Source organism: Mesoplodon densirostris, chromosome 15 (genome assembly GCF_025265405.1).
Source record: "Mesoplodon densirostris isolate mMesDen1 chromosome 15, mMesDen1 primary haplotype, whole genome shotgun sequence".
Classification (NCBI taxonomy): domain Eukaryota; kingdom Metazoa; phylum Chordata; class Mammalia; order Artiodactyla; family Ziphiidae; genus Mesoplodon; species Mesoplodon densirostris.
The window spans coordinates 17,072,112-17,094,016 of NC_082675.1; the positions used below are offsets into that span (position 1 = coordinate 17,072,112).

General features: G+C 49.6%; 2 protein-coding genes across 6 annotated transcripts in view; both read left to right on the top strand.

Annotated features, from left to right (window-relative positions):
* The first annotated feature begins 5,824 nt into the window (after nt 1-5,824).
* Nucleotides 5,825-18,407, top strand: UNC119B (unc-119 lipid binding chaperone B). The gene is made up of 5 exons (XM_060118781.1): nt 5,825-6,096; nt 8,632-8,745; nt 12,508-12,634; nt 12,763-12,935; nt 14,848-18,407. Exons 1-5 carry the CDS (start codon nt 5,853-5,855, stop codon nt 14,958-14,960), a joined length of 771 nt encoding a protein of 256 aa, XP_059974764.1. The 5' UTR covers nt 5,825-5,852; the 3' UTR covers nt 14,961-18,407.
* Nucleotides 18,408-20,113: 1,706 nt separating this feature from the next.
* ACADS (acyl-CoA dehydrogenase short chain) overlaps nt 20,114-21,905 on the top strand; it is a 37,779-nt gene continuing 35,987 nt past the window's right edge. For all 5 annotated transcript variants that reach the window (XM_060119453.1, XM_060119451.1, XM_060119452.1 and 2 more), the window contains exons 1-2: nt 20,114-20,236; nt 21,296-21,459. In XM_060119453.1, coding sequence (XP_059975436.1) covers nt 20,191-20,236; nt 21,296-21,459 — 210 coding nt within the window. In that variant the 5' untranslated portion in view covers nt 20,114-20,190. The remainder of the gene's footprint in view (nt 20,237-21,295; nt 21,460-21,905) is intronic.

A 21,905-nucleotide genomic window follows, 5' to 3' on the forward strand; every position in this document is an offset into this window, starting at 1 on the left:
CACACAGCCAGCAAAAGGCAGAACTGAGGTTTTACACCAGGACTCTTGCTCTTAATCATTATTCTCTCCAGCCTTCCACTCCTGCCCTGATGCCATGTGCTGTGTTTCTCCAAGCAGGAATGGAGGCTGCTGGTTTGGGGAATGGGAGGGAGAGCTTGGCCTACCTCCCTCAGTTATCCCTTGAAGGGCAGAATTCAGCACTCAGCTCCAAGAGTGAAGCCTGTGTGGATGGAGTCTGTTCTCAGGGCCCAAATAAGCCAGGAGGCCCACAGAGCCTCATTCTTAGCTTGAACCCACCCATAACTGGAGTTCTTTACTAATTTAGACTTGGCTGTTACTATTTCAAGTAGCTTCGCACGAGCTGCCAAATGGGGAAGAGACCTGAAGAAGCCCTGCTCTAGGGACTCGCAGGGAGGGAAATTGACAGAAGATCTTGGGCCAAGTGCGGGGGGGTTGGGTTAAACCACTCTTGGGTCCAGATCTTAATCTCACTAAGGAAATCAGGCTCCCAGTTGGCTGGAGCCGGTGTGTCGGACCTTTCTCCATACTTAGTACCCCATGCCCCTCCACCCCCCATAGAGGAAGAGAGATGAGTTTTTCCAACATTTACTGGAAAGCCTGTTGCCATAGCAATGGTGAGGGGTCAAGGCAGAACAGAGGTGAAGAACAGAGGTGTGCAGTGGGCAGGCCTCTGCTCTCTAGCAACCTGAGATGGTAGGCACCTCACTGCGGTACTCTGGCCCAAGAGTCTTAGTTTTGTTTGTTGCTAACCACTTATATTAGTGAAAAATAACCCCACTTACTTTTTGGCTTGGGCCTTGTCCTAAGACTCCCTCTCCTGGGTTTTCTTACGGCTTCTACTTGCCTCCGTCTGTTGCTTCCTCAAGCCTTGGTCCCCAGCTCGTTTCCTCTCTGCTCTGACTTGACTGTTCTTTTTGGTCACCACACTTTCCAATCCAGCTCCATGGCTTCTCCCTGCCCAGGGTGCCTGCCCTCAGCAGAGGGGTCCTGGAGAAAGAGGCCACTTAAATGTATTGTCATAGCGACCATTCATGAAACACTCTCCCTGGCGCCAGCAGAGTGCTTTTCGTTGCTGTTTTCATCTCCGTTTTTAAAATTTTATTTTATTTATTTATTTTTGGCTGTGTTGGGTCTTCGTTGCTGTGCACAGGCTTTCCGTAGTTGTGGCGAGCAGGGGCTACTCTTCGTTGCGGTGTGCGGGCTTCTCATTGCATTGGCTTCTCTTGTTGCGGAGCACGGGCTCTAGCTGTGTGGGCTTCAGTAGTTGTGACACGTGGTCTCAGTAGTTACGGCTCGTGGGCTCTAGAGTGCAGGCTCAGTAGTTGTGGCGTACAGCCTTAGTTGCTCCACGGCATGTGGGATCTTCCTGGACTAGGACTCGCCACCAGGGAAGCCCTCATCTCCTCTTTACAACCCTAGGAAAGACCAGTGACTAGCCTGACTTATAAATAAGAAAACTTAGGCTCAGAGGGCATAAATGACCTGCCCAAAGTCACATAGCTGGTAAGTGGCAGAGTGGGGACTGGAACTTAGCTCTGTCTAACAAAGCAAAGCCTGTGCTCTTAACGTCATGATGTACTACTTTTAAGAAGGAACCTTTTGAATGTAGATAACTGAAGAAGCTGGGTGTTGGTTATGTGGAGGTTTATATTATTCTTTCTCTAAAAAGAAAGTAACCTTTTAAGACTTAGTGATACAAAGTGCGTAAGTACATTTTAAAAATCGGGGGACTTCCCTGGTGGCTCAGTGGCTAAGAATCCGCCTGCCAGTGCAGGGGACACGGGTTCAAGCCCTGGTCCAGCAAGATCCCACATGCCACAGAGCAACTAAGCCCGTGTGCCACAACTTCTAAGCTGTGCTCTAGAGCCCATGAGCCACAACTACTGAGCCTGCGTGCTACAACTACTGCAGCCCACGCACCTAGAGCCTATGCTCCGCAACAAGAGAAGCCACCGCAATGAGAAGCCTGCGCACCACAATGAAGAGTAGCCCCTGCTCACTGCAACTAGAGAAAGCCCACACACAGCAACGAAGACTCAACATAGCCAAAAACAAATAAATAAATAAAATATTTAAAAAAAATGTATATGGGGTGCAGAATGTGAAAACTCCTCTTTCTTAGACCTACCTCTTTAATCCCTAGAGGATATACAGGTGTATTATCTTTGGTGTATATCTTTCATTTTATATGTATTTATATATATTTATATGTACGTACACACATATTTACATAATATATTTATTTTGCACATGTGCAAGTGTGCCTTTAGAATTCCATTAAGGAATTACTAAATCAAACAGTATATGCACAGGACTTTCCTGGCAGTCTAGTGGTTAAGACTCTGCGCTTCCACTGCAGCGGGTTCGGGTTCAATCCCTGGTCGGGGAACTAAGATCCCGCATGCTGCGCAGTGAGGCCAAAAATAAAACGAAACGAAACAAAACAAAAAGCAGTATATGCACTTAAAATTTTGAAAGTTCTGCAAGGCTATGTGAATTTCCACCCACCAGTCTTGTGCTGTACGACTTTGGAATACGCCACAAATCCTTTTTGGAAAGAGGTGGGATATAAATAATAAATTAATGCTTTTAAGGAACAGCCCTCAGCCAGGGAGAGAAGTGACTTGGGTACTATGGAAATCACTAGCTCTGTTTCCCAGACCACAAGGCCTGCCTGCAGTCCCAGCCACGACTTGCTGATTCAGTGGATGCCATCCTTAGGGAAGCAGCAGGAAGGAGGACTGAACTTCCCTGCCTCGGCAGAAAAAAGCCCTCTGATGTCCTGCTTACCTTGGCCGCATCAGCTGTGGGCCCCACCTGCCTGGCCTGATTTGAGGCAGACTGCCTGGCAACTCTGGGACTGCCCTGGAAAACAGCCACTGTCACACCTCTTACAGTGAGGAAAATAACCAGCTTAAGGAGAGGGACTTGAAGAGCACCAAGCTGCGGTGAAAGGGAGGTCAGCCTTTCCACTCCAGCCTTCCCATGTCTGGCCCAAGGAGACGTTGGGGTTGCTATTTAATGCAGTCAATCTCTATTTTTCTTTTTCCACCCAACAGGGAATTAGTATATGTACTTTTCAGAAAACTTTTTTTTTTTAAAGAGCCTTTTGACATACCTTAGAAAGATCTGGTGAGGAGAGGCAGAGGCAGATTGGAGGTTATGGCCCTAATTTTTCCTACTCCCTCTTTTTTTTTTTTTTTTTTTTTTTTTTTGCGGTACGCGGGCCTCTCACTGTTGTGGCCTCTCTCGTTGCGGAGCACAGGCTGCGGGCGCGCAGGCTCAGTGGCCATGGCTCACGGGCCCAGCTGCTCCGCGGCATGTGGGATCTTCCCGGACCGGGGCACGAACCTGCGTCCTCTGCATCGGCAGGCGGACTCTCAACCTCTGCGCCACCAGGGAAGCCCCCTACTCCCTCTTAAAAAGTAATATTTAAGGATATTTTTCATTTCTTTCTGTGTGTTTTCTATTCTCCTAAAGACATAATCTTTTGCTTTTTAACCACAGTTTATAGGTAGTGATCAGAGACAGGCCTCAACTCCCTTATATGGCAGTATTTATTTAAAATTTTTTGAGCAGAAAAAAGTGATCAAGTTTGAGGTGGCTTTTAAATTTTAAGAGATTTTAATGTCTACTTTGACTTAGAGTCTGCCTTCCAGACACAGATCCTAAGTTAGTTAGTTATATTTATTTATTTATTTATTTATTTAAAGGTATACAAGCAGCCCATGATCATATGCTTGTTGTGATAAAATAGTATAGAAGTAGCTCTAAAGAGTGTCAAAAGTGAATATATCCCCCTTTAATCCCTTCCAATACTCTCCTCCCCCAAGGGAACCTCACTTAACTCTAGTGTATATCCAAACCCCTTCCCGTGTAGTTACAGATAGAAATATTCATATACTTTCAATTTTTTTTTTTTTTTTTTTTTTTGCGGTACGCGGGCCTCTCACTGTTGTGGCCTCTCCTGTTGTGGAGCACAGGCTCTGGACGCACAGGCTCTGGACGCACAGGCTCAGCGGCCATGGCTCACGGGCCTAGCCGCTCTGCGGCATGTGGGATCTTCCCAGACCGGGGCATGAACCCGTGTCCCCTGCATTGGCAGGCGGACTCTCAATCACTGCGCCACCAGAGAAGCCCTACTTTCAAATTTTAAACAAATGGGATTATGTGCCTTGTCCCCAGCCCCACCCCCGCCAAACTATCTGTCTTTGAGATCTCTCCATACTAGTAAGTAGAGATGGACCTCATTCTTTTTAACAGCTGCATAACATGAATGGGTGCAACTGTAACTTGTTGTAATTTTTCGGTGTTACAAATGGTCCTGCAGTAAACATCTTCGTGCATACATGTAGGCTAAGTTCCCGGATGTAGAATTGCAGGTAAACGGGTCAATACGTTTGTTATCATCCCTAAAAAGAGAAAAGCTGGGATCCAGGTAACTAGTCCTGGTGCTGAGGACAATGTTCAGTCAGCAAGTGATTGTGGGAAATGGCTCCATGCTAAATTCCCTTCTTGGTGATTCACAATCAAGTAGCATATTAAGAGTTCTGGAAATTCTTCAGTAACCACTTACTGCTGAGTAGTTTAAAAAGAATTGTTTGCAAAGGGAAATTGCAATGTGCAAATGTGTAATTCTTGTACACATCTTAAAATTTCCCTGAACAGTTTGGGAAGTCGCCCCCCCCCGGGTGGTAATCTCTCAAAGACAGGACATCATTTAGATAGGAACTGGCCACATACTGTTCCACCAGGCTGGGCAGCTGAGGTGGAGTCAGGTTTGGGTTTGGTCCAGGAACCAGGTGAGGCCTGTCAGCCACTCCCAAACCCCTCATGTCGGATGAGAGGGATCCAGCAAGTCCTGCATAAATCCAGGCTTTGAGGCTGACCAGTGGGGAGAGGGGTAGAGTTTCACTTCGACCTGAGTCTATCTAAGAGGTGACGTCAACCTAGCAGACACACTTCATCAGTCAGGCCCAAGCCTCCAACAGAGAAGGGTGTCGATCCAGAATCTCTAGAGAAGGAGCCACTTGGCGTATAAGAGGGCAATGTCCTCCCCCCTCCCACTCACCTCCAGTCCTTGAAATCATGGTTAATTTCCATGGCTCAGTGCCAGATGTCACCCCTGAAGCCTCTCCCCTACCCCCTAGACCCCTCCTGTGTGCTCTGGTAGCACCTCTGCTGCAGCAATTAGCAGTCTGTTTTGTCTTCTGGTTCATTCATACTTACTGGGCTGGTCTAGAGGAAGGGCCACATGATGAATTATGTACCTCGCAGTCTTCCCCAACAAAGTGGGAGCTCCTCCGTAGCCTGGTGCTGTTCAGGCCTTCCTTCACTCATTCGATCATTGAGCACCTACCACATGTCAGGCATTAGCTGGACTGCCTGAATACAGTGCTGAATACAGCAGACTCAATCCCTCCCTCTTTCGTATTCTTACATTCCCTGTAGCCCAGCCCAATGTGTAGCCCAAAGCCTGACACGGTACGGTTTAGAAATGGCAATCTAATTGGAAAGCTGCCTTTGCATAGCAAGAACTGCCTTACCTTCTAGACTACAGATGAAAAAACATTTTCTCAAGATGCCTCGTCTACATTTTATGTGATGGAAAGTCATTTGACTGTACGGAATATTTTTTTTAGACATTTGGGGTGACCTCGGGGGCCTGATAGAGAATCTGGAGTGCTAAGGTGCCAGCCACCTGGCTGGACCAACGCTGGCGGGAGGGCGCTAGCGACGCGGCCCGCAGGTCCCGCCCACACAGGCCCGGCCCCGCCCCCGCTCTCCATAGTTACGGCTGCGGAGGCGGCGGCCATCTTGGCGGCGGAGCGATGAGCGGGTCGAATTCTAAGGCTGCGGCCGTGGGGTCGGCGGCTGGGCCCGGGGGGCTGGTGACTGGCAAGGAGGAGAAGAAGAAGGCTGGCGGCGGCGTCCTGAACAGGATTAAGGCGCGCCGGCAGGCGCCCCACCACGCGGCCGACGACGGCATCGGGGCAGCGGTTACGGAGCAGGAGCTGCTGGCTCTGGATACCATCCGGCCCGAGCACGTCCTGCGCCTCAGCCGGGTCACAGAGAGTAAGTGCGGGGCCGGCCGCGCCCTCCCCTCGCGCCGGTCCCCGGGCCCCTCGTAGCCTAAGCGGAGCCGGCCGCTTGCCGCTCGGCCGGCCCAGGGTGTCCACCCAGGCGCCCCCGGCCGGCCGGGCCGCGCTGCCCACCCTCACCTAGACCTGGTCGGGAGGGGTTCTCCTGGGGCTTGACTGCCCTCCTCTGAGTCCGGCAACGCTAGGCGTCCCTGTGGCCCGTCCCCGCTGGGCCCTCAGGCCCGCCCGTTCTCCTCCTCAGCTGGATCTGTTTGGGTGGGGACCCGCCTTAGCTTAACCGGATCCTCCTGACCCTGGGAAGTGGGCCGCTGCCCCCCAGCCATCAGTGAAGTTCCTGATCAGCTAGGCCCCCTCAACCTGTCTACAGCCAGCTTCTGCCGCCCTCTGCCAGCCCAGACCCCTACCCTAGCTGCTTTCTCTGCCTTTCCCTCCCCTCCGGCCCCTGACAGCCCCGCCCCCTTTCCAGCCTGCCTTGGCCCCCTACCTCTTTGGGCCCCTAGCGTTGCCCCTTTGTGTGCAGGTGGGCTCCTCCTTCCTCAAATACATTGCCGTGGCATTTCGTGCCGCATTAAAAAAATATTAATAAAGTTTCAGTTCACGTACAAAACCAAAATGTGAATCCTGCTTTTGACACTTGTTCCAGTGAATTAAGAATATGTCAGGGTGTCAGAGATGCATTTCTTGCATAAAATGCAACCGTCCTACACCTTTTCATTGATAGTACGAGGGGTGGGGAGAAATATATAGCTCACCCCCTGTCCTGGTTTTCCTCTTTTCTGTTCTCTTCCAGGCCAACCCCTGACTTGATGCCCTTTTTCTTGCTGCTGTTTCCCCCTAAGAGTTTGCAGTCAGTTGGTTAGACCCTGCTTGCCCAGCCGGCCCTGTCCTCCAGACTTCTAACGTTGAAGCACCAGCACTCCCTTGATGGATTAAAGACTGCCGTCCTATTATCTGCTGAATTGCTTTAGTCGGCAGCCCAGGGCTGCTCAGGTGTCCCTCAGGGAGATAGAGGCCGCCCCAGTGATTTGAGGATGACAGTTTGGGGGGATAGGCCTTGGTCCAGCCTGTTTGAAGGGGAATTCCCATCTCCTAAAATAGCTTTAATTTGAGTCTGGGTATTTTCATATCCCCATTTTCCATCACTGTTTGGGTTGGGACTGTCCTTTGCATGCCTGAGTATATCTTTGGAAGGTCTTGCTATTCTGTTTCATAGAAACATTGTGAAAAAGCTGCTTCTGTTCTGACCCAGATTTCATTTGGGGCTCTGAAGGTACGGAAATGCTCACCACCTCACCTTTCTCACCCCATGCTTTCTCCTGATACCAAAGGTGAATTAGGCCACTCTAATGCCTGGCCCTGAGTGGCATTCTAGGAGAGCACTGAGGTCCTGTGTAGGAACTTGAGCTTGGTGCCATTGCTCAAACACACCTCAGCAGCTTATTGGAGAAAGTCATAAGTCAGCTTGGTGATCTCTGGATTTTTTACTCTTAAAGTCTGTTCCGTTCAGCAGGTTATTTACTGAGTCCCCTCTAAAGGTGCAGAACCAATCTCAGCACTTTTGGGAGTTACAGAATAATCAGTAGCTCTCAAGTTTGCCATCTTATTGGAGAGTCAGCTTGTAAAACATGAAACAGCTAACACAAACAGGCAGTATAAGATAAAGTGCCAAAGTGAGTTGTGGAGAAGATGCTCTCAGGAGTCGTGATAGAAAGAAATCAATGAAATTGTCTTTGATCAGTACTGTTTTGATTAGTTGATCAGGTTTTTGGGGGCTGTACATAACTTTGGCCTCATGCCCTCCATAGCAGATCTGTCCTGTGCCTGGGTAGGTATTGCCCACCACCTGGTTTTGTGCAGCCCATAAGCTATGAGTGGTTTTTACCTTTTCAAATGGTTGGAAAAAAAAAAATCTTGGGACACATGGTTATATAAAATTTGTATTTCGTGTCTATAAATAGTTTTATTAGAATACAGCCACGCCATTCATTTCCATGTTCGTGGCTGCCTTTGTGCTACAGCGACAGAGTTGAGTAGTTGTGATAGTGACTGTGTGGCCAAAAGCCTAAATTATTCATGATCTGACCCTTTACAGAAAAAGTTTGCTGATCTGTGCTTTGTGATACGGTCAGCAAACATGCACCATATTAGCCATTAGATCAGCATAAATGTTTTAAAATGGATTTCTAAAAAAAATTCTATCCTGTTGTGATATCCAATGAAAGGTTTATAGGCCATTTTTGAAGTGTTTCCAAAGAAATCCCCTTTTACCATCCCTATTTCTAAAGTGTTACAGTAATCTTTCATCCACACAAGCCCATGCACATTTTTTCTTTCTTGGATCCCCTAATTCTCTCTACACAACTTTTGCTTATAACATAAAAGGAAGTTTTGGGGTATATTTTAAGTGAATTGTGTAAGAAAAAAACCTGAGTTTGCTTCAAAACTTGAGAAAGAAATGGTAGATTTGGAGGATTATTTAACGGCATTGGTCTCTCTCTCTCATTTTCAGATTATTTATGTAAACCCGAAGACAACGTCTACAGTATTGATTTCACACGCTTCAAAATTCGAGATTTGGAGACCGGGACAGTGCTTTTTGAGATTGCCAAACCTTGTGTGTCAGGTAGGCCTTAATATTGCAGTAGCCACTTGACAGTTGGAGCAAAAGGTCTTTCATGCTTGAGTTTTTGTATTCCACTGCATCCTGTGTCAGACTCCAGCGGCCTGCTTCCAGCCGCCTCCTGAAGCCTGCCTGTGGGCCTGTTGGCTTGAAGCTGTGCTGAGAGGCTGATTGTTTGTTGAGTATCTACTCTGTGCTGGTCACTGTGTTCCACATCTTTCTGTTTACATCAGTTCATGTAATCCTCACACCTCTGTGGGGGGTTATTATCCTTATTTTACAGATAAGGAAACTGAGGCCCAGAATTTCCAGGTGACTTTCCTAAGGTCCTCTGCCCTTTGATCTTACCATGTTTCCTCCACTTAGGAAAGGAATCCTTGAAATTAAACTCCAATGAGGAAGCCTACCTGAACCTTGAGTCCTGGGGACACTCTGGAAGGGTGATACGGAGGATTCCAGTCCAGATCATGAGGCAGTGTCTTCTCACACCCTTTCCTTTAAATAGTGTCTCAGATTTCCCAGTAAGTCCTAGTTTGGACTTTAATGTCTGCCATTTTTTGGATGAACAGAAGGCCTAGACCTGTGAACTCATCTCCTTGGGACCCCTTAAGGTAGCTTTGAATGGACACTTCCTGTGCTTGTGATGCAGTTCCAGGGTGATTCATTTCTGACCAGGGGACCACACATACGTCTTTGGAGCACATCACTGGAAATGGAGCACCCCCTGGAGTTAGTTACTAGAACACCAGCCTAGATAGTCCTTCAGAGTATCAGCCATGGTCTGTGTTGATGACTCTTCTTGCCAAGCTTTTCTCATCTGATTTGCTATTCAGAAAGAGCCTGTAAATTTGGTAAGACAGCTGTTAGTAACCCAGATAAGTCAAAAGGCTTTCATGAAAAAGTCTCAGCTCAGGTTAATTATACAGCCAAGGCTAGAGCACTGGTGTCCTCACCCCACCCAGTATTCTTTTTTTAAAATTAATTAATTAATTAATATTTGGGCTGCTTTGGGTCTTCGTTGCTGCATGCGGGCTTTTAGTTGCGGCGAGCTGGGGCTACTCTTTGCTGTGGTGTGCGGGCTTCTCATTGCGGTGGCTTCTCTTGTTGTGGAGCACGGGCTCTAGGCGTGCGCGCTTCAGTAGTTGTGGCACATGGGCTCAGTAGATGTGACTCGCGGTCTCTAGAGCACAGGCTCGGTAGTTGTGGTACACGGGCTTAGTTGCTCTGTGGCATGTGGGATCTTCCCGGACCAGAGATTGAACCCGTGTCCCCTGCATTGGCAGGCGGGTTCTTAACCACTGCACCAGCAGGGAAGCCTCACTACCCAGTATTCTTTTTTTTTTTTTTTTTTTTAGAAGATGTTGGGGGTAGGAGTTTATTAATTAATTTTTATTTATTTTTGCTGTGTTGTGTCTTCGTTTCTGTGCGAGGGCTTTCTCCAGTTGTGGCAAGCGGGGGCCACTCTTCATCACGGTGCGCAGGCCTCTCACTATGGCGGCCTCTCTTGTTGCAGAGCACAGGCTCCAGACGCGCAGGCTCAGCAGTTGTGGCTCACGGGCCTAGTTGCTCCGTGGCATGTGGGATCCTCCCAGACCAGGGCTCGAACCCGTGTCCCCTGCATTAGCAGGCAGATTCTCAACCACTGCGCCACCAGGGAAGCCCCTACCCAGTATTCTTTATGCTGTCGTAATCTAGTATTGACCAGGGCGTCTAAAGGCTCAAGCTTGTGGGTACTTAAATCTTGTATTGGGAGGGTCAGGGCCAGCCAGCTTCCTGGGTCTGTGCTGTTCGTATCTCTAAGCCACGGGTCCTAGTACTTAAGATGTTCCCAGGACCCCAGGGCTACTTCAGGTGTATGGATTTGGATGAGACTGGGCTCAGAATAGTCATTTCAGTATAAAACTAAATCTCAAGAAGAAGGTCAGCTGCAGATACTGTAAAAATACCTTGATTTACAACCCATCCAGTCTTTACCTTTAAGGATCTTGATTCACTAAGAATACGCACACACTGATTCAGTGCCTTCCTACAGCACTTGTTCGGATGAGTTCGAATCCCTCAGAAGGTTTGGTCTGATCCTTTTTGAATCCCATTGTTGGAGCCAGGGCTGTGGAGTCTCTGTCTTTGAACCCCTACTCAGTCTGGTTGCCCAGCTCCTCTTGGGCTTGTCACAGGCAGAGATGTTTGATGCTAAAAAAGACTCCTCTTTTACTGAACCTATGTTCAGCCTAGAACTGGAAAAAATACCCTTGCTGGATACTGGGTGGCTGTAGCTACTAGAGAGGGAACTAACTCCTTGTTTACATTAGAATGTTCTCTGATTCATTTTACAAATCTTTCATTCCTGGGTTCAGGAGTGGACTAGACCAGAGCCCATCGTTACTCTCATGGACCCTCTCTCTGATCTCACGTGTTGGTTCATGGCCCATCCGCTTCACCTTTTCCCAGGTGCTCGGAGTGTTGGGCCTGGTATGGCCTGGAATAGGCATTAGTCCAAGAAAGTGCAGTACCCCAAGGCTATAGACCAGTGTCTTCCATTTAAATAGCAAAATTATTTCTAGGGATTTGTCTTTGCTGTGTCAGAAATTTTTGCATTCTTTGAAGGTGCCTTTTGAATAGTTTCAACTTTTACAGCCTCATTCTTTTGGTTAGCAGCAAGCACTTTAACTGGGTCAACAGCAGACCTAGTCTGTATAGCAGAGACCACGTCACAGCCACCCAGCTGGTGTTTCAGGCTTCACAGTTAGGATATGGCCCAAGGCGCCAGATTATATAAAAGGCAAACAGCTTAGTGTTTAAGAACAGGCCTTGAGTCTGATGGACCCGGATTCACATCCCTGCTCCCTCCATTTACTACAGGCGTACCTCATTTTATTGTGCTTCACTTTACTGTGCTTCGCAGAAATTGTGTTCTTTATGAACTGAGGGTTCGTGGCAACCTTTCATTGAATAAGTCTATTGGCTCCATTTTTTTCAACAGCATTTAAAGAAAAAATTTTTTATTGAAGTATAGTTGATTTACAGTGTTGTGTTATTTTCTGGTTTACAGCAAAGTGATTCAGTTATACATATGTATATTTTTTCATATTCTTTTCCATTATGGTTTATTATAGGATATTGAATATAGCAGCTTTTTTTTTTTTTTTTTTTTTTTGCGGTACGCGGGCCTCTCACTGTTGTGGCCTCTCCTGTTGCGGAGCACAGGCTCAGCGGCCATGGCTCACGGGCCTAGCCGCTCTGCGGCATGTGGGATCTTCCCAGACCGGGGCATGAACCTGTGTCCCCTGCATCGGCAGGCAGACTCTCAACCACTGCGCCACCAGGGAAGCCCAGCATTATTTTTAAATTAAGCCGTGTGCATTGTTATTTTTGGACATAATGCTATTGCATACTTAATGGATTATAGTAAAGTGTAAACATAACTTTTGTATACACTGGGAAACCAAAAATTTCATGTGACTCTCTTTATCATGGTGGTCTGGAACTGAACCCGCAGTCTCTCTGAGGTCTGCCTATATCTGGGGGACTTTGGACACGTTAGCTAATCTCTCTGAGTCTGAGCTTCCTGGTCTGTAAAGTGGAGATAAAATGAAGACATCATCTACAGGATCACAGGATCCTGTGAGGCGTGCAGCACGGGGCCTGGAATTACAGCATATGCTCAGTGAGTACTGGCTGCCCTGCCTTATCAGTGTCGGTGTCCGCACTGCTCATCGGTCGTGATCTTTGCCGAGATGGTGATTCAGCTTCCGTGTGCTCTTGCAGACCAGGAGGAGGAGGAGGAGGAGGAGGCGGCGGCAGCAGCAGGCGGAGATGTGGATGTCAGTGCGGGCCGCTTCGTCCGCTATCAGTTCACGCCAGCATTTCTCCGCCTCCGCACCGTGGGCGCCACGTGAGTACCAGCATTTCCTGAAGGGAGGACGTTCTTCTGGTTCAGAGAAGAATGTTCTTGGTTAGGTTTGGGGTTGGCTTTAGAGGAGGGAGGAGGCAAAGTCAGGCTCACAGAGATTTATTCTGCAGGGTGGAGTTCACGGTGGGAGACAAACCTGTGTCAAACTTCCGGATGATCGAACGGCACTATTTCCGGGAACGCCTGCTGAAAAACTTTGACTTTGATTTCGGCTTCTGCATCCCCAGCAGTAGGAACACTTGTGAACATATCTATGAGTTTCCCCAGCTTTCTGAGGATGTCAGTACGTATCCCCTGACTTTCACAACATTCTGGATTCTTCAGGCTAGAGGAACAGACCTTGAAATGAAATCCATCTAGTCTAACAACCTCATTTGCAGAGAAGTAGGGACATGATGCGTCTCTAGTCTTTCGACCTCAGGCTTCTCGTTTCCTATTGCTCCTGTCTCATGTTTCAAACTCTGACTCTGCCTGCATGGGAGCACTGAAGGTTTTAATACAGGCCATCCCTTTTAGATGCCTGCTGCGGGGAAGAGAGTGGCTGAGGGAGATAAGAGGAGGCCCCCTGACAATCCCTGGGAGTGCAGTTCGATACATGGCCAGTCATGGTTTCACTGTGTTCTAGTCACCGGCTCCTGCTCAGCACTCCTTTAGCTCTTTGCTTTTTCCCTAATCAGAACTACATGGGAAACTGTGGGCTAAGTAGAATTCTAGTCCTGAGGACCACCCCTTTCTCATTCTCTGCAGGTAGAAGGTTAATTAGATGAAACTGTTAGAGTAGATCCAGCAGGCGCTAGGAAAGCTGTTAGAGGCTCGGAGCAGAAGGAGTAACGCGAGGGAAGCCGTGTCTGAGGAAGAGTCACCCCGTAGTTCTGGGGAGGAAGAGCTGGGGAAGGCGCCGGAGGGAGAAGGCTGGGCCGGGGAGGAGATGGACTGAATGACAGAGGAAGAACAGTCTGTGTATTCCCATGGCTTCGGTCTGGCCCTCTCACATTAGCATCCCCTGTGAGGAATTAGGGGAGGTTGTTCTAGAGCAGTCAGGATGTGAGTGGGATCCTGTGAGTAGTGGTGGAGTTTAGTTGGATTGTTGGCGAAGGTCTACATACACCGACCAATTTTCTCAGAATCCCAGGTCCTTAAAATTGTCATTTTCTGACAGGTATTCTTGACTGGTGCAGCAGTACTGTTCCCAGGTAAAGTGAGGATTGCTGAGAAGTGGGCAGGGCGTTGATGACTGCATCAACTGTTAGGATCCTCGTTTGAAGCCCGCTCCCCAGGCTGGGCTGGAATATGTAGATACTGCGAGAAAAGATTATGTACAGTATTTCAAGTTTTTATCTAAGGCCATGTAACTTTTTCTTCTTGAAGCCAAATAAGCTAAAAGAGCGTGGGGGTCAATACTCTGGATATGAACTAAATAACTCTGGCCTGGCTGAGTTCAAAGAACTTGAAACAGTCAGCTCTCCTTTTGAGAACTGTGGTCAGCAACAGCATTTCCTCCAGAGGATTCAGAACAGCATGTGACCATTGACTCAGAACCAGCCAGAGGTAGTGACTCGCAGTTCTCTTGACCCTCCAGTTATGGCTAAAGAGGTCGGGGCAACTGCCTGAACAAACAGAAGATTTAAATCTGGATTCCAAGACAGGCTCACCCTTTGCTGGATTGTTGGCAAGTTAACACCCCGAGCCATCTCTGGAGAAGGCTCCTTGCCCTTTGTGCCCCTGCATCCACGCGCATCTGGGCTTCCTTTGTTGTCAGGGTTGCCTGCGGGACGTGAGCACAGTGAGGCGCAGCTTTCTGAATTTGGACCAGAGTGTCTAGAGGTGGGGACCCGAAGCACCAAGTCAGTAGGCTGCTGTGGTGCCTCTTGGCAGGCGGGCGAGCACCTCTCCCTGGGGTTCTGACGGAGCACCAGGCTGGCGATGGCCTCGGAGGGCCAGGTCCAGAGCTGGTTGCATCCTTCTGTTGAGGTGGACAGCATGCTCAGTTTGGGGGCCTCTGTGATCCCCAGGTCTCCCCAGCTCTCAAGGCCTGGCTCCCTCTGTTCTGACCTCATTATTCTGACAGCGTGAGCTCACATTTTCAGGAAGGGCTTGTTTACGAATTTTCGAGGGAATGCTTAGTTTTTTCCCACCTGGCCCATGGGGCAGACTCACACATAAGTCTTTGCTCTTTTCCTTTCCCTGACTTGCAGTTCGTCTGATGATTGAAAATCCCTATGAGACCCGTTCTGACAGCTTCTACTTTGTCGACAACAAGCTGATAATGCACAACAAGGCTGACTATGCCTATAATGGGGGCCAGTAGCTGTGACAGGAGCGGACGGGGAGGTGCTTTGCTGTGGCCTGAGGTCCTGGTGCACGGAGGTGGCTGAAGCTGCAGTCTGTCAACACACATCTGGAACCTGGCCCCAGGAAGCCGAGGCTGGGGTGGCAGTTTCCTGTGCTCCAAGAGAGGTGCCAAGCAGTGCTGTGTTTCCTTCCCCAGTATTTTTTCTTCCTTTTTTCCCTGCCCCTTAGGTCACAGAGGTACTATAGTAAAACTTAGCATAAGGCTCCTGGAATCCAGATAAAAATAGAAAGTTTATTTTCATGTAGTCATGGCTCCTCTGGGTTGTCCTGATGAGCCTGGGTCTCTCCAGGCAGAGCTGCGCCGGGGAGAGAACACTCTTCTGTAGGTTCGGGGGCACTGTGGGAAGCTGAGACTCCTCTCTCGCCTGCGGGGTCACCGTCAGCACACTCTGACCTCAGCCTGTGCATTGTCCTAAACCAACTGGGGGGGCAGAAGGAAGGAGTGGTGCCAGGAGTTGAGGCACTGGGGTGGGCAAGGCTGCCAAACTGAAGGATCTGTCTTACGTAGGGGCCGCTTATCTGTCTGACCTCCGGATCCTCAGCCGGTCCTCCTGGGGCTCCACTGAGGTTTCCACCTGGCAGTGCCTTCCTGTCCTCCTTCCAGAGGAAAGATGAGCTTGCTCCGCTTCTCCTGGCTCCTCACTTTTGAGTTTCTCCTGAAATACAGTGTGTCAGTTTTGCTCTTGGAACTGTAGTATCTCTCGAGGCCAGAGAAGGCCTTACTGTATTTTGTTTTTTTATTTCTAAGCTTCTTGTGGGGAGGCTTTATAAAATGTCAGTGGCGTTCCCAGCATATAGGATGTGTGGCCAGACTTCTGATAGTATCAGTCAGGCTCCTGGGGCTAATCTGGGTCATGTCGTACCTGCTTTTGTACTGAAGTAGTTCCTGGAACCATCCTGGCCGGTCAGACCTAAGTAATGTGTATTCTGGTCCTTTGGACTGCCACTTGGAATGGTTTTGGGCGTTGGGAAAGGGGGAAGTCAGCTGAGGTGGCCTATCAGAGAGACGTGTTCTCAAAAAACTTCCTCACACATCCCTCAGGCCCTCACTGGATGGACTGTCCGTGCCTAGCTCCCTGCTGTTGTCCGACTGTGTGGGCGATTTAAGTGCTCAGGCCCAACTCCTGACTCTCTGATAAGACTGTTGCTGCAGCCAGGGTTTAGCATCGCTAGAAAGGTCGCAGTAGGAAGGGCCCAGGTACGTGGTATCTGTGACCGGAGAGCTGTCTCCCTAGGTGCTTGGGAGAAAGGCCAGGTGGAGCCAGGGAGAGAAGGGCCAGCGCTTTGCCACAGATGCTCCTGTGCTTTCACTGACCAGTGTTGCTCCCTGTTTGCATTCTAGAGCGTGAGTGGCCTTGAACCGTGGTCCAGTGCTTTGTGCCAGGCCAGAGTCTGGGCTGTGCCAGATGCTGGCAACTTCCTCACTGAGAAAACCCTGGTTAGCCCTGTGTGCTGGCACTGCACCCAACCCCCGAGGGAGGAAGAGACCGGGTTCCCTGCAGGGTGGGCTACTCATCCCCAGACCAGTGAATCCCAGAACTGGAGTCGGCTGCAAATCCAGGTGCCTTATGTGTGGCTCTATCCCATACACTGCCGGACAGACATCAGCACTGCCTCTTCACCTTCTGTTTCTCACTGGGGCTCCCTCAACAGATTTGTGTTCATTGAGCTTCAGAATAACCCCTTCTCTCTGTGACAGAAGCCCAGTCGGGAGAGTTTTTCTACTATTTGATGTTTAATTATTATCTAGGATGTGGTTTCTGGAACTGCCCAGAACTCTGCTCAGTAGAGTGTGTCTTGGAAATGTGTCCCAGGCAGACCACGTCTTGTAGGCTAGTGAGCTGTCTCTTACCTGCAGTGTTAGCTTTTGCTGGGAAGAGGGCCGAGGAGGCAGGCATTCTGGCTTGAATAGTGCTGTATCCTCTTCCCAAGAGCTTGCTTTAGTCTCACTGGAGACCGTCTTGAGGCCAAGGGCTCGGTCTGTGCCCAACGGCACAGGGATTTGCTATCTTCTGCTCCTGAAGGTCTGGTATTCTGTACCTGGGACTCTGGATTCTTGTGTCTAGCTACTCAGGAAACCTTGAGAAGCATTACCTCTCTGGGGTGTTAGCTAGGGTAAGTCTGAAATTCAAGCTTTTGTACCCGAACTGGGGAGAGAATTGGAAGTCACACCTTCTCTGAAAGTAGCTGTACTCATCAGAAGTTGAATCAGGAGGTCATGTTGTTAAGGAGTCTGGGCTGTTGGTAGCAGTTACCTGTGGGCAATAAAATGGGAGGAAAAAACCTACCTGCCTGGGGGAGACCGTGCCCTCTGTTCAGAGCTGGTACCTGAGAGGCAGCTCCTGAAGGGAACACATTCCAGCAGACTGACAGGCCCAGCTGGCGCCGGGGGGCCTGCTGCCTGCACACCTCCCTCTCGTGTCTTGCTCCTGTCCCTCTGGCCTGGAGTCTCCTGGGAGAGCGACTCTCTTTTCCTGTGGAGCTTTTGGGCTAAGATGCCCTTTTAGCTGCTGCAAAGAAGATCCTGGTTTAATTTATTCTGTGTTTTAAAGAGTAAACAGAGGAAATAAGTAAAAGTAGTCCTGGGATAAAGTAGGTCATCCTCTCCTCATGTGTTAGCTCAGAGCTGTCTTGCAGGGAAAGTACTTTTCAGGGCCATGTCAGCCTTCCTGAAGACCTCACAGTCTTTGGGCCATCCAGTTCTCAAATAGGGGCGGTGATTTGGGGGCGTTGGGGCTATGTGGAGACTGGAGATTCTTGACGTGGCAGTAGCTGGGGGAATCTTCAGCTTGTTTCTTCAGTTGAAGTGGGACTCATTTCCGGAATGGACTTAATAGGCTGTGTCTAATATACAGATTGGGTGAGTCTTGCTTTAGTGTGTCTTGCCACCCTCAATAGGCTCCCAGGGTACTCTCTTTTTTTTCTCTGTAACGTCCCTTCCTTCTGGTGGCCGTTGTCATTCTGACGTCAGTGAGGTTGGGGAATGGGGACAGTTCTCAGAATCATAGCACAGACTCGTCTGTGTGTGTGGACCCCTGATGCAGAGGGTGCTGCCGTGCCTGGCGTAGGGGCCCAATCATCAGATCACCATGTTTCTCACATTCCGCATCACAGGACATCTTAGGTACAAGAAGGGTCTGGTGGAGGTGGATTTACCCCTTGTTGCACAAAGGATCATGTAAAGTCACTGAACTGGTGAAAGTCTATTTTTTTCCCTGTATATCTATTTTTCACAGAATGTAAGAAGCGTTAATGACCTGGTCTGTTCTTGCCCTTTCCCCTTCACCTGAGGTCCTCATTCCAGTTTGTATTGTCTTTGTGTCCAAAGTAAACTAGGTGACTTATTTGTATAAAATGTTATTTTGCCACAAGAGACAGTAATAAAAGAAAGATTTTCACAGTATGCGCGTACCCTCTCTGGTCTCCTGACTGGGCCCCTTGGGTCATGGGGCGGGCAGGTGTGGAGCGGGGGTGGGCTCTGAGTTTCTTTACGTGGCCTTTCTGTAAATATTGGTTTAATGAGTAGAGCTGATTTCTAGGGTGATTAGGGCACAGTATTGAGCTTTAGGCGTAGTATTTTTTGCTTTACATTTTGATGGAGTGCTTTGAGAATTAAAAATGTATATACATGTTTTTAAAACATGTTCATTAAGGTGTGTTTTAACTATACCTCATTTAAGAGTAAATTCACCTCATTTAAGAGTACAGTTTGATGAGTTTTGACAAATGGATACATGATCACAATCATGATACAGGGCATTTCCATTACCTCAGAAAGTTCCCTCAAGTGCCTGGTGTTTGCAGTCCGTTTCCTCCCTCTATCCAACCCCTTGCGACCATCTTCTGATTTGTGTCTCTTTTGGAAAACTTGTATACTTTTCATATAAAACTTACATCCATGTTTAAGCTCACAAAAAATACAAGTTAAAAATAAGTCTGGTTTAGATGGTCTGTGGCACCTGAAGGTCTATTGGCCTCTGCCCACAAACATCACTCACTTATTTCCCCCTTTCTCTTGCTTCTTGCTCTTTTCTTCCTGGTGCCCAGGTAGGGTAATGAAAGGTGAGGAAGCTTCGGAGCATTTGTCAACGACAGTAAAAGTACTGTGGATTTAGAGGCTTTCTTTTGAATGCATTTCTTTTAAGTGCAAGGTAACATTTGAAAGACTTTGCCGCATCTTTTAATAGATCTGCAGGAAGCAGAGGAAGGTCTTGAAGGAAGACAGAACTTTTGGCGTGTGGGTCAGTGCTGGGGACAGACGCCTGGCTGAGTTATGGGGGAAGAAAGGCAGCTGGAGAGACTGGGTTCCTGGGGGCGTGTGGGAGGTGTCTGGAGCCTGTGGAAGTCTGACTCACACCTGTGCCCATGCAAGACCCTTGGCAGGCAAGTGAAATCGCTGTAGTTTTTTGGGCAGGGTGAAGACGTCCTGACGGACGCTAAGGACCAGTGCCCCCTGCTCCCGGTGGAGGGGTGGGGGGGGTCTGCCCCCAAGTTGGGAGTGAGACGGTGGGACCACAATGGAACAGGGAAGCAGCAGTGCCACCCCACCTGCACAAGCTCCCAGCAACCCAACTCCCCATGTCTACATAATGAGCACCAGCGCAAGACAAGATCCTTGTCCCTCTTGGCGCTCAGACTTACAGGGGACTTGATAAGATTTCAGATGCTACGTGCCAGGAATAAATAAAACAACGGGATGGAGAGTGTGTTGGGGGAAACACTGGCCTCCTGCGGTCAGGGCAGGCCTCAGCGAGTGATGAAGGGAAGGAGAGTTCCAGCTGAGGGAACGGTGACTGCAAAGGTTTGGAGGCAGGAACCAGCTACAAGTATTAGAGAAAAGCTGCCCTGTGAAGCTACAGCAAGGGCACGGTGGGCGTGGGGCCGGGGAGGGAGGCGGGGGAAGTCCAGATAGGGCTTTTTAGGCCACGGAATTGGATTTTAGGAGAGATGGGCCCCCCCCGCGAAGAGCTCTAAGATCGGCCTGGAACCGACTTCGGAGACTTCCCCAAACACCGGACAGTTTGATTTATCTCCTGGGAGGGAGGCGGGGCTCAGGAGGACCCGAGGCAGGCCCCGCCCCCGGAGCGCGAGCGCGCGCCGGCCCTGCCCCCCGCAGCCCGGAACCCGCTCTGGCGGCCCGAGGTCTCCGGGAAGAAACCCAGTGCAGTCACGGGTCTCCGTCCTCCATGGCCGCCGCGCTATTCGCCCGGGCCTGCGGCCCCGTCCGCGGAGGTGAGTGCGCTCCGGCCTGGGGCGGGGCGGGCCGGGCGGGCGTGGGTCCCGGAGGCCGATTCTCGCCTGACGCAGGCGGGCTGGCGGTGCCCCTCCGGCAAGGCGCGGCCTTTGCCCCAGTTGGGCTGCTCCTTGCGCCTGCGTGGCCCCGGCAGCTGCTCTGACCCAGCCCAGTTTTCACCGCTGCACCCACATTCCCCTCCGTTCATTGCACCTTCAGCGGAGGTTCAGGGTGCGCCATTCCTCGGCAGCCAGCCCTGGGATTGAACCCACACTCTGCTTGTGTGACCTTCGGCCCCTGTCAGCCTCAGCTGGCTCTTGTGTAAAATGACCACAGTAGTACTGTTGTTCTCATAGAGTTGTTACAAGGATTAAATCACAGGTGCCTGGCATATTACAGGGGCTCAGTATTAGCGCTTGTGGCTGATTGCGTACAGTACCTTTCCCATCTTCTCATTTCTCTCCAGCTGTAGCAGCAGTGACACCTGTAGCCAGGGCTTCCTTTGCCTGGTCAAGACCCACTCACCCTGAATAATAATAACGGGGACCCTCTTTGAGAGCTGTCTCTGCCAGGCCCCGTGCTAAGTGCTACAGTCAGTATCTCATCCTCCCAGCCCAGGAGCTGAGTACTGCTGTCCTCCACATTTAGAGAAACCTGTGCAGTTAGGATCCTCGCCTGAGGTCACAGAGCTGTGCTCTTACTGTTATTGGTGTTATACTGGTGATTGAGTGGGATCGTTGTACAAAGTGTTTAGCAAGCATAGTAGACATTCAGTGCTATTCCCAACAGCAGCGCTATCAACATTTTGGGCCTATAATTTTTTGTCATGGTATCTGTCCTGTACAATGTTTAGCAGTTTTCCTGGCCTGTACCCACTCCATACCACCCTTCGGTTGAGACAACCAAAAACGTCTCCAGACATTGCCAGATGTCCCTTGGGGGACAAAATCATCCGTGGTGGAGAACCACCCAGTTAGTGGATCACTATTATTATTACTACTACTACTACGCAAGACCTCTTACATTCCCCTTCCACTGACTACTCTTCTCATTGGCAGCTCTCCGGCCTCGGGACTGGCGTTGCTTACATACCATCTACCAGTCTGTGGAACTGCCTGAGACACACCAGATGCTTCGTCAGACGTGCCGGGACTTTGCTGAGAAGGAGCTCTTTCCCATTGCGGCCCAGGTGGACAAGGAACATCGCTTCCCGGCGGCTCAGGTGAGAGTTTAAGAGTACGGGTACCATCAGCTCCAGGATGATTGGTGACAGTGACATCCAGATGCACTGAGACTGCAATCAAGGAACCCTAAGTGGGGGGTGGGGGTGGGGGGGTGGTCCTGGGACCCAGAAAATGCCCTGGAGGTTTCCCTTGTCCAGAATGAGGCCTATAGCCAGGATGTAACTTCTGGAATAACAGTAATAATGGTGGCTGGTTGATATGCTTACTACGTACTGGGCGTTGTGTTGATAGTAACAGTTAACGCTTAGAAACTGCTGCCCACGTGCTCGGCATTGTCCTAAGTTCCGATGGGTTAGCTCATCTGTTTCTTTTCTTTTTTATTTTTTATTTTTGGCCGCACCACGTGGCATGTGGGATCTTAGCTCCCCGACCAGGGAGAGAACCTGGTCCCCCCTGCAGTGGAAGCTCGGATTCTTTTATAAAT

Excerpts from the sequence above, each read along its gene's own strand:
- UNC119B (XM_060118781.1), top strand. The coding sequence starts at position 5,853 with ATGAGCGGGTCGAATTCTAAGGCTGCGGCCGTGGGGTCGGCGGCTGGG. Across the intron at positions 8,746-12,507 it reads TGCCAAACCTTGTGTGTCAG|ACCAGGAGGAGGAGGAGGAG; the intron begins GTAGGCCTTAAT and ends GTGCTCTTGCAG. Across the intron at positions 12,936-14,847 it reads CCAGCTTTCTGAGGATGTCA|TTCGTCTGATGATTGAAAAT; the intron begins GTACGTATCCCC and ends CCTGACTTGCAG.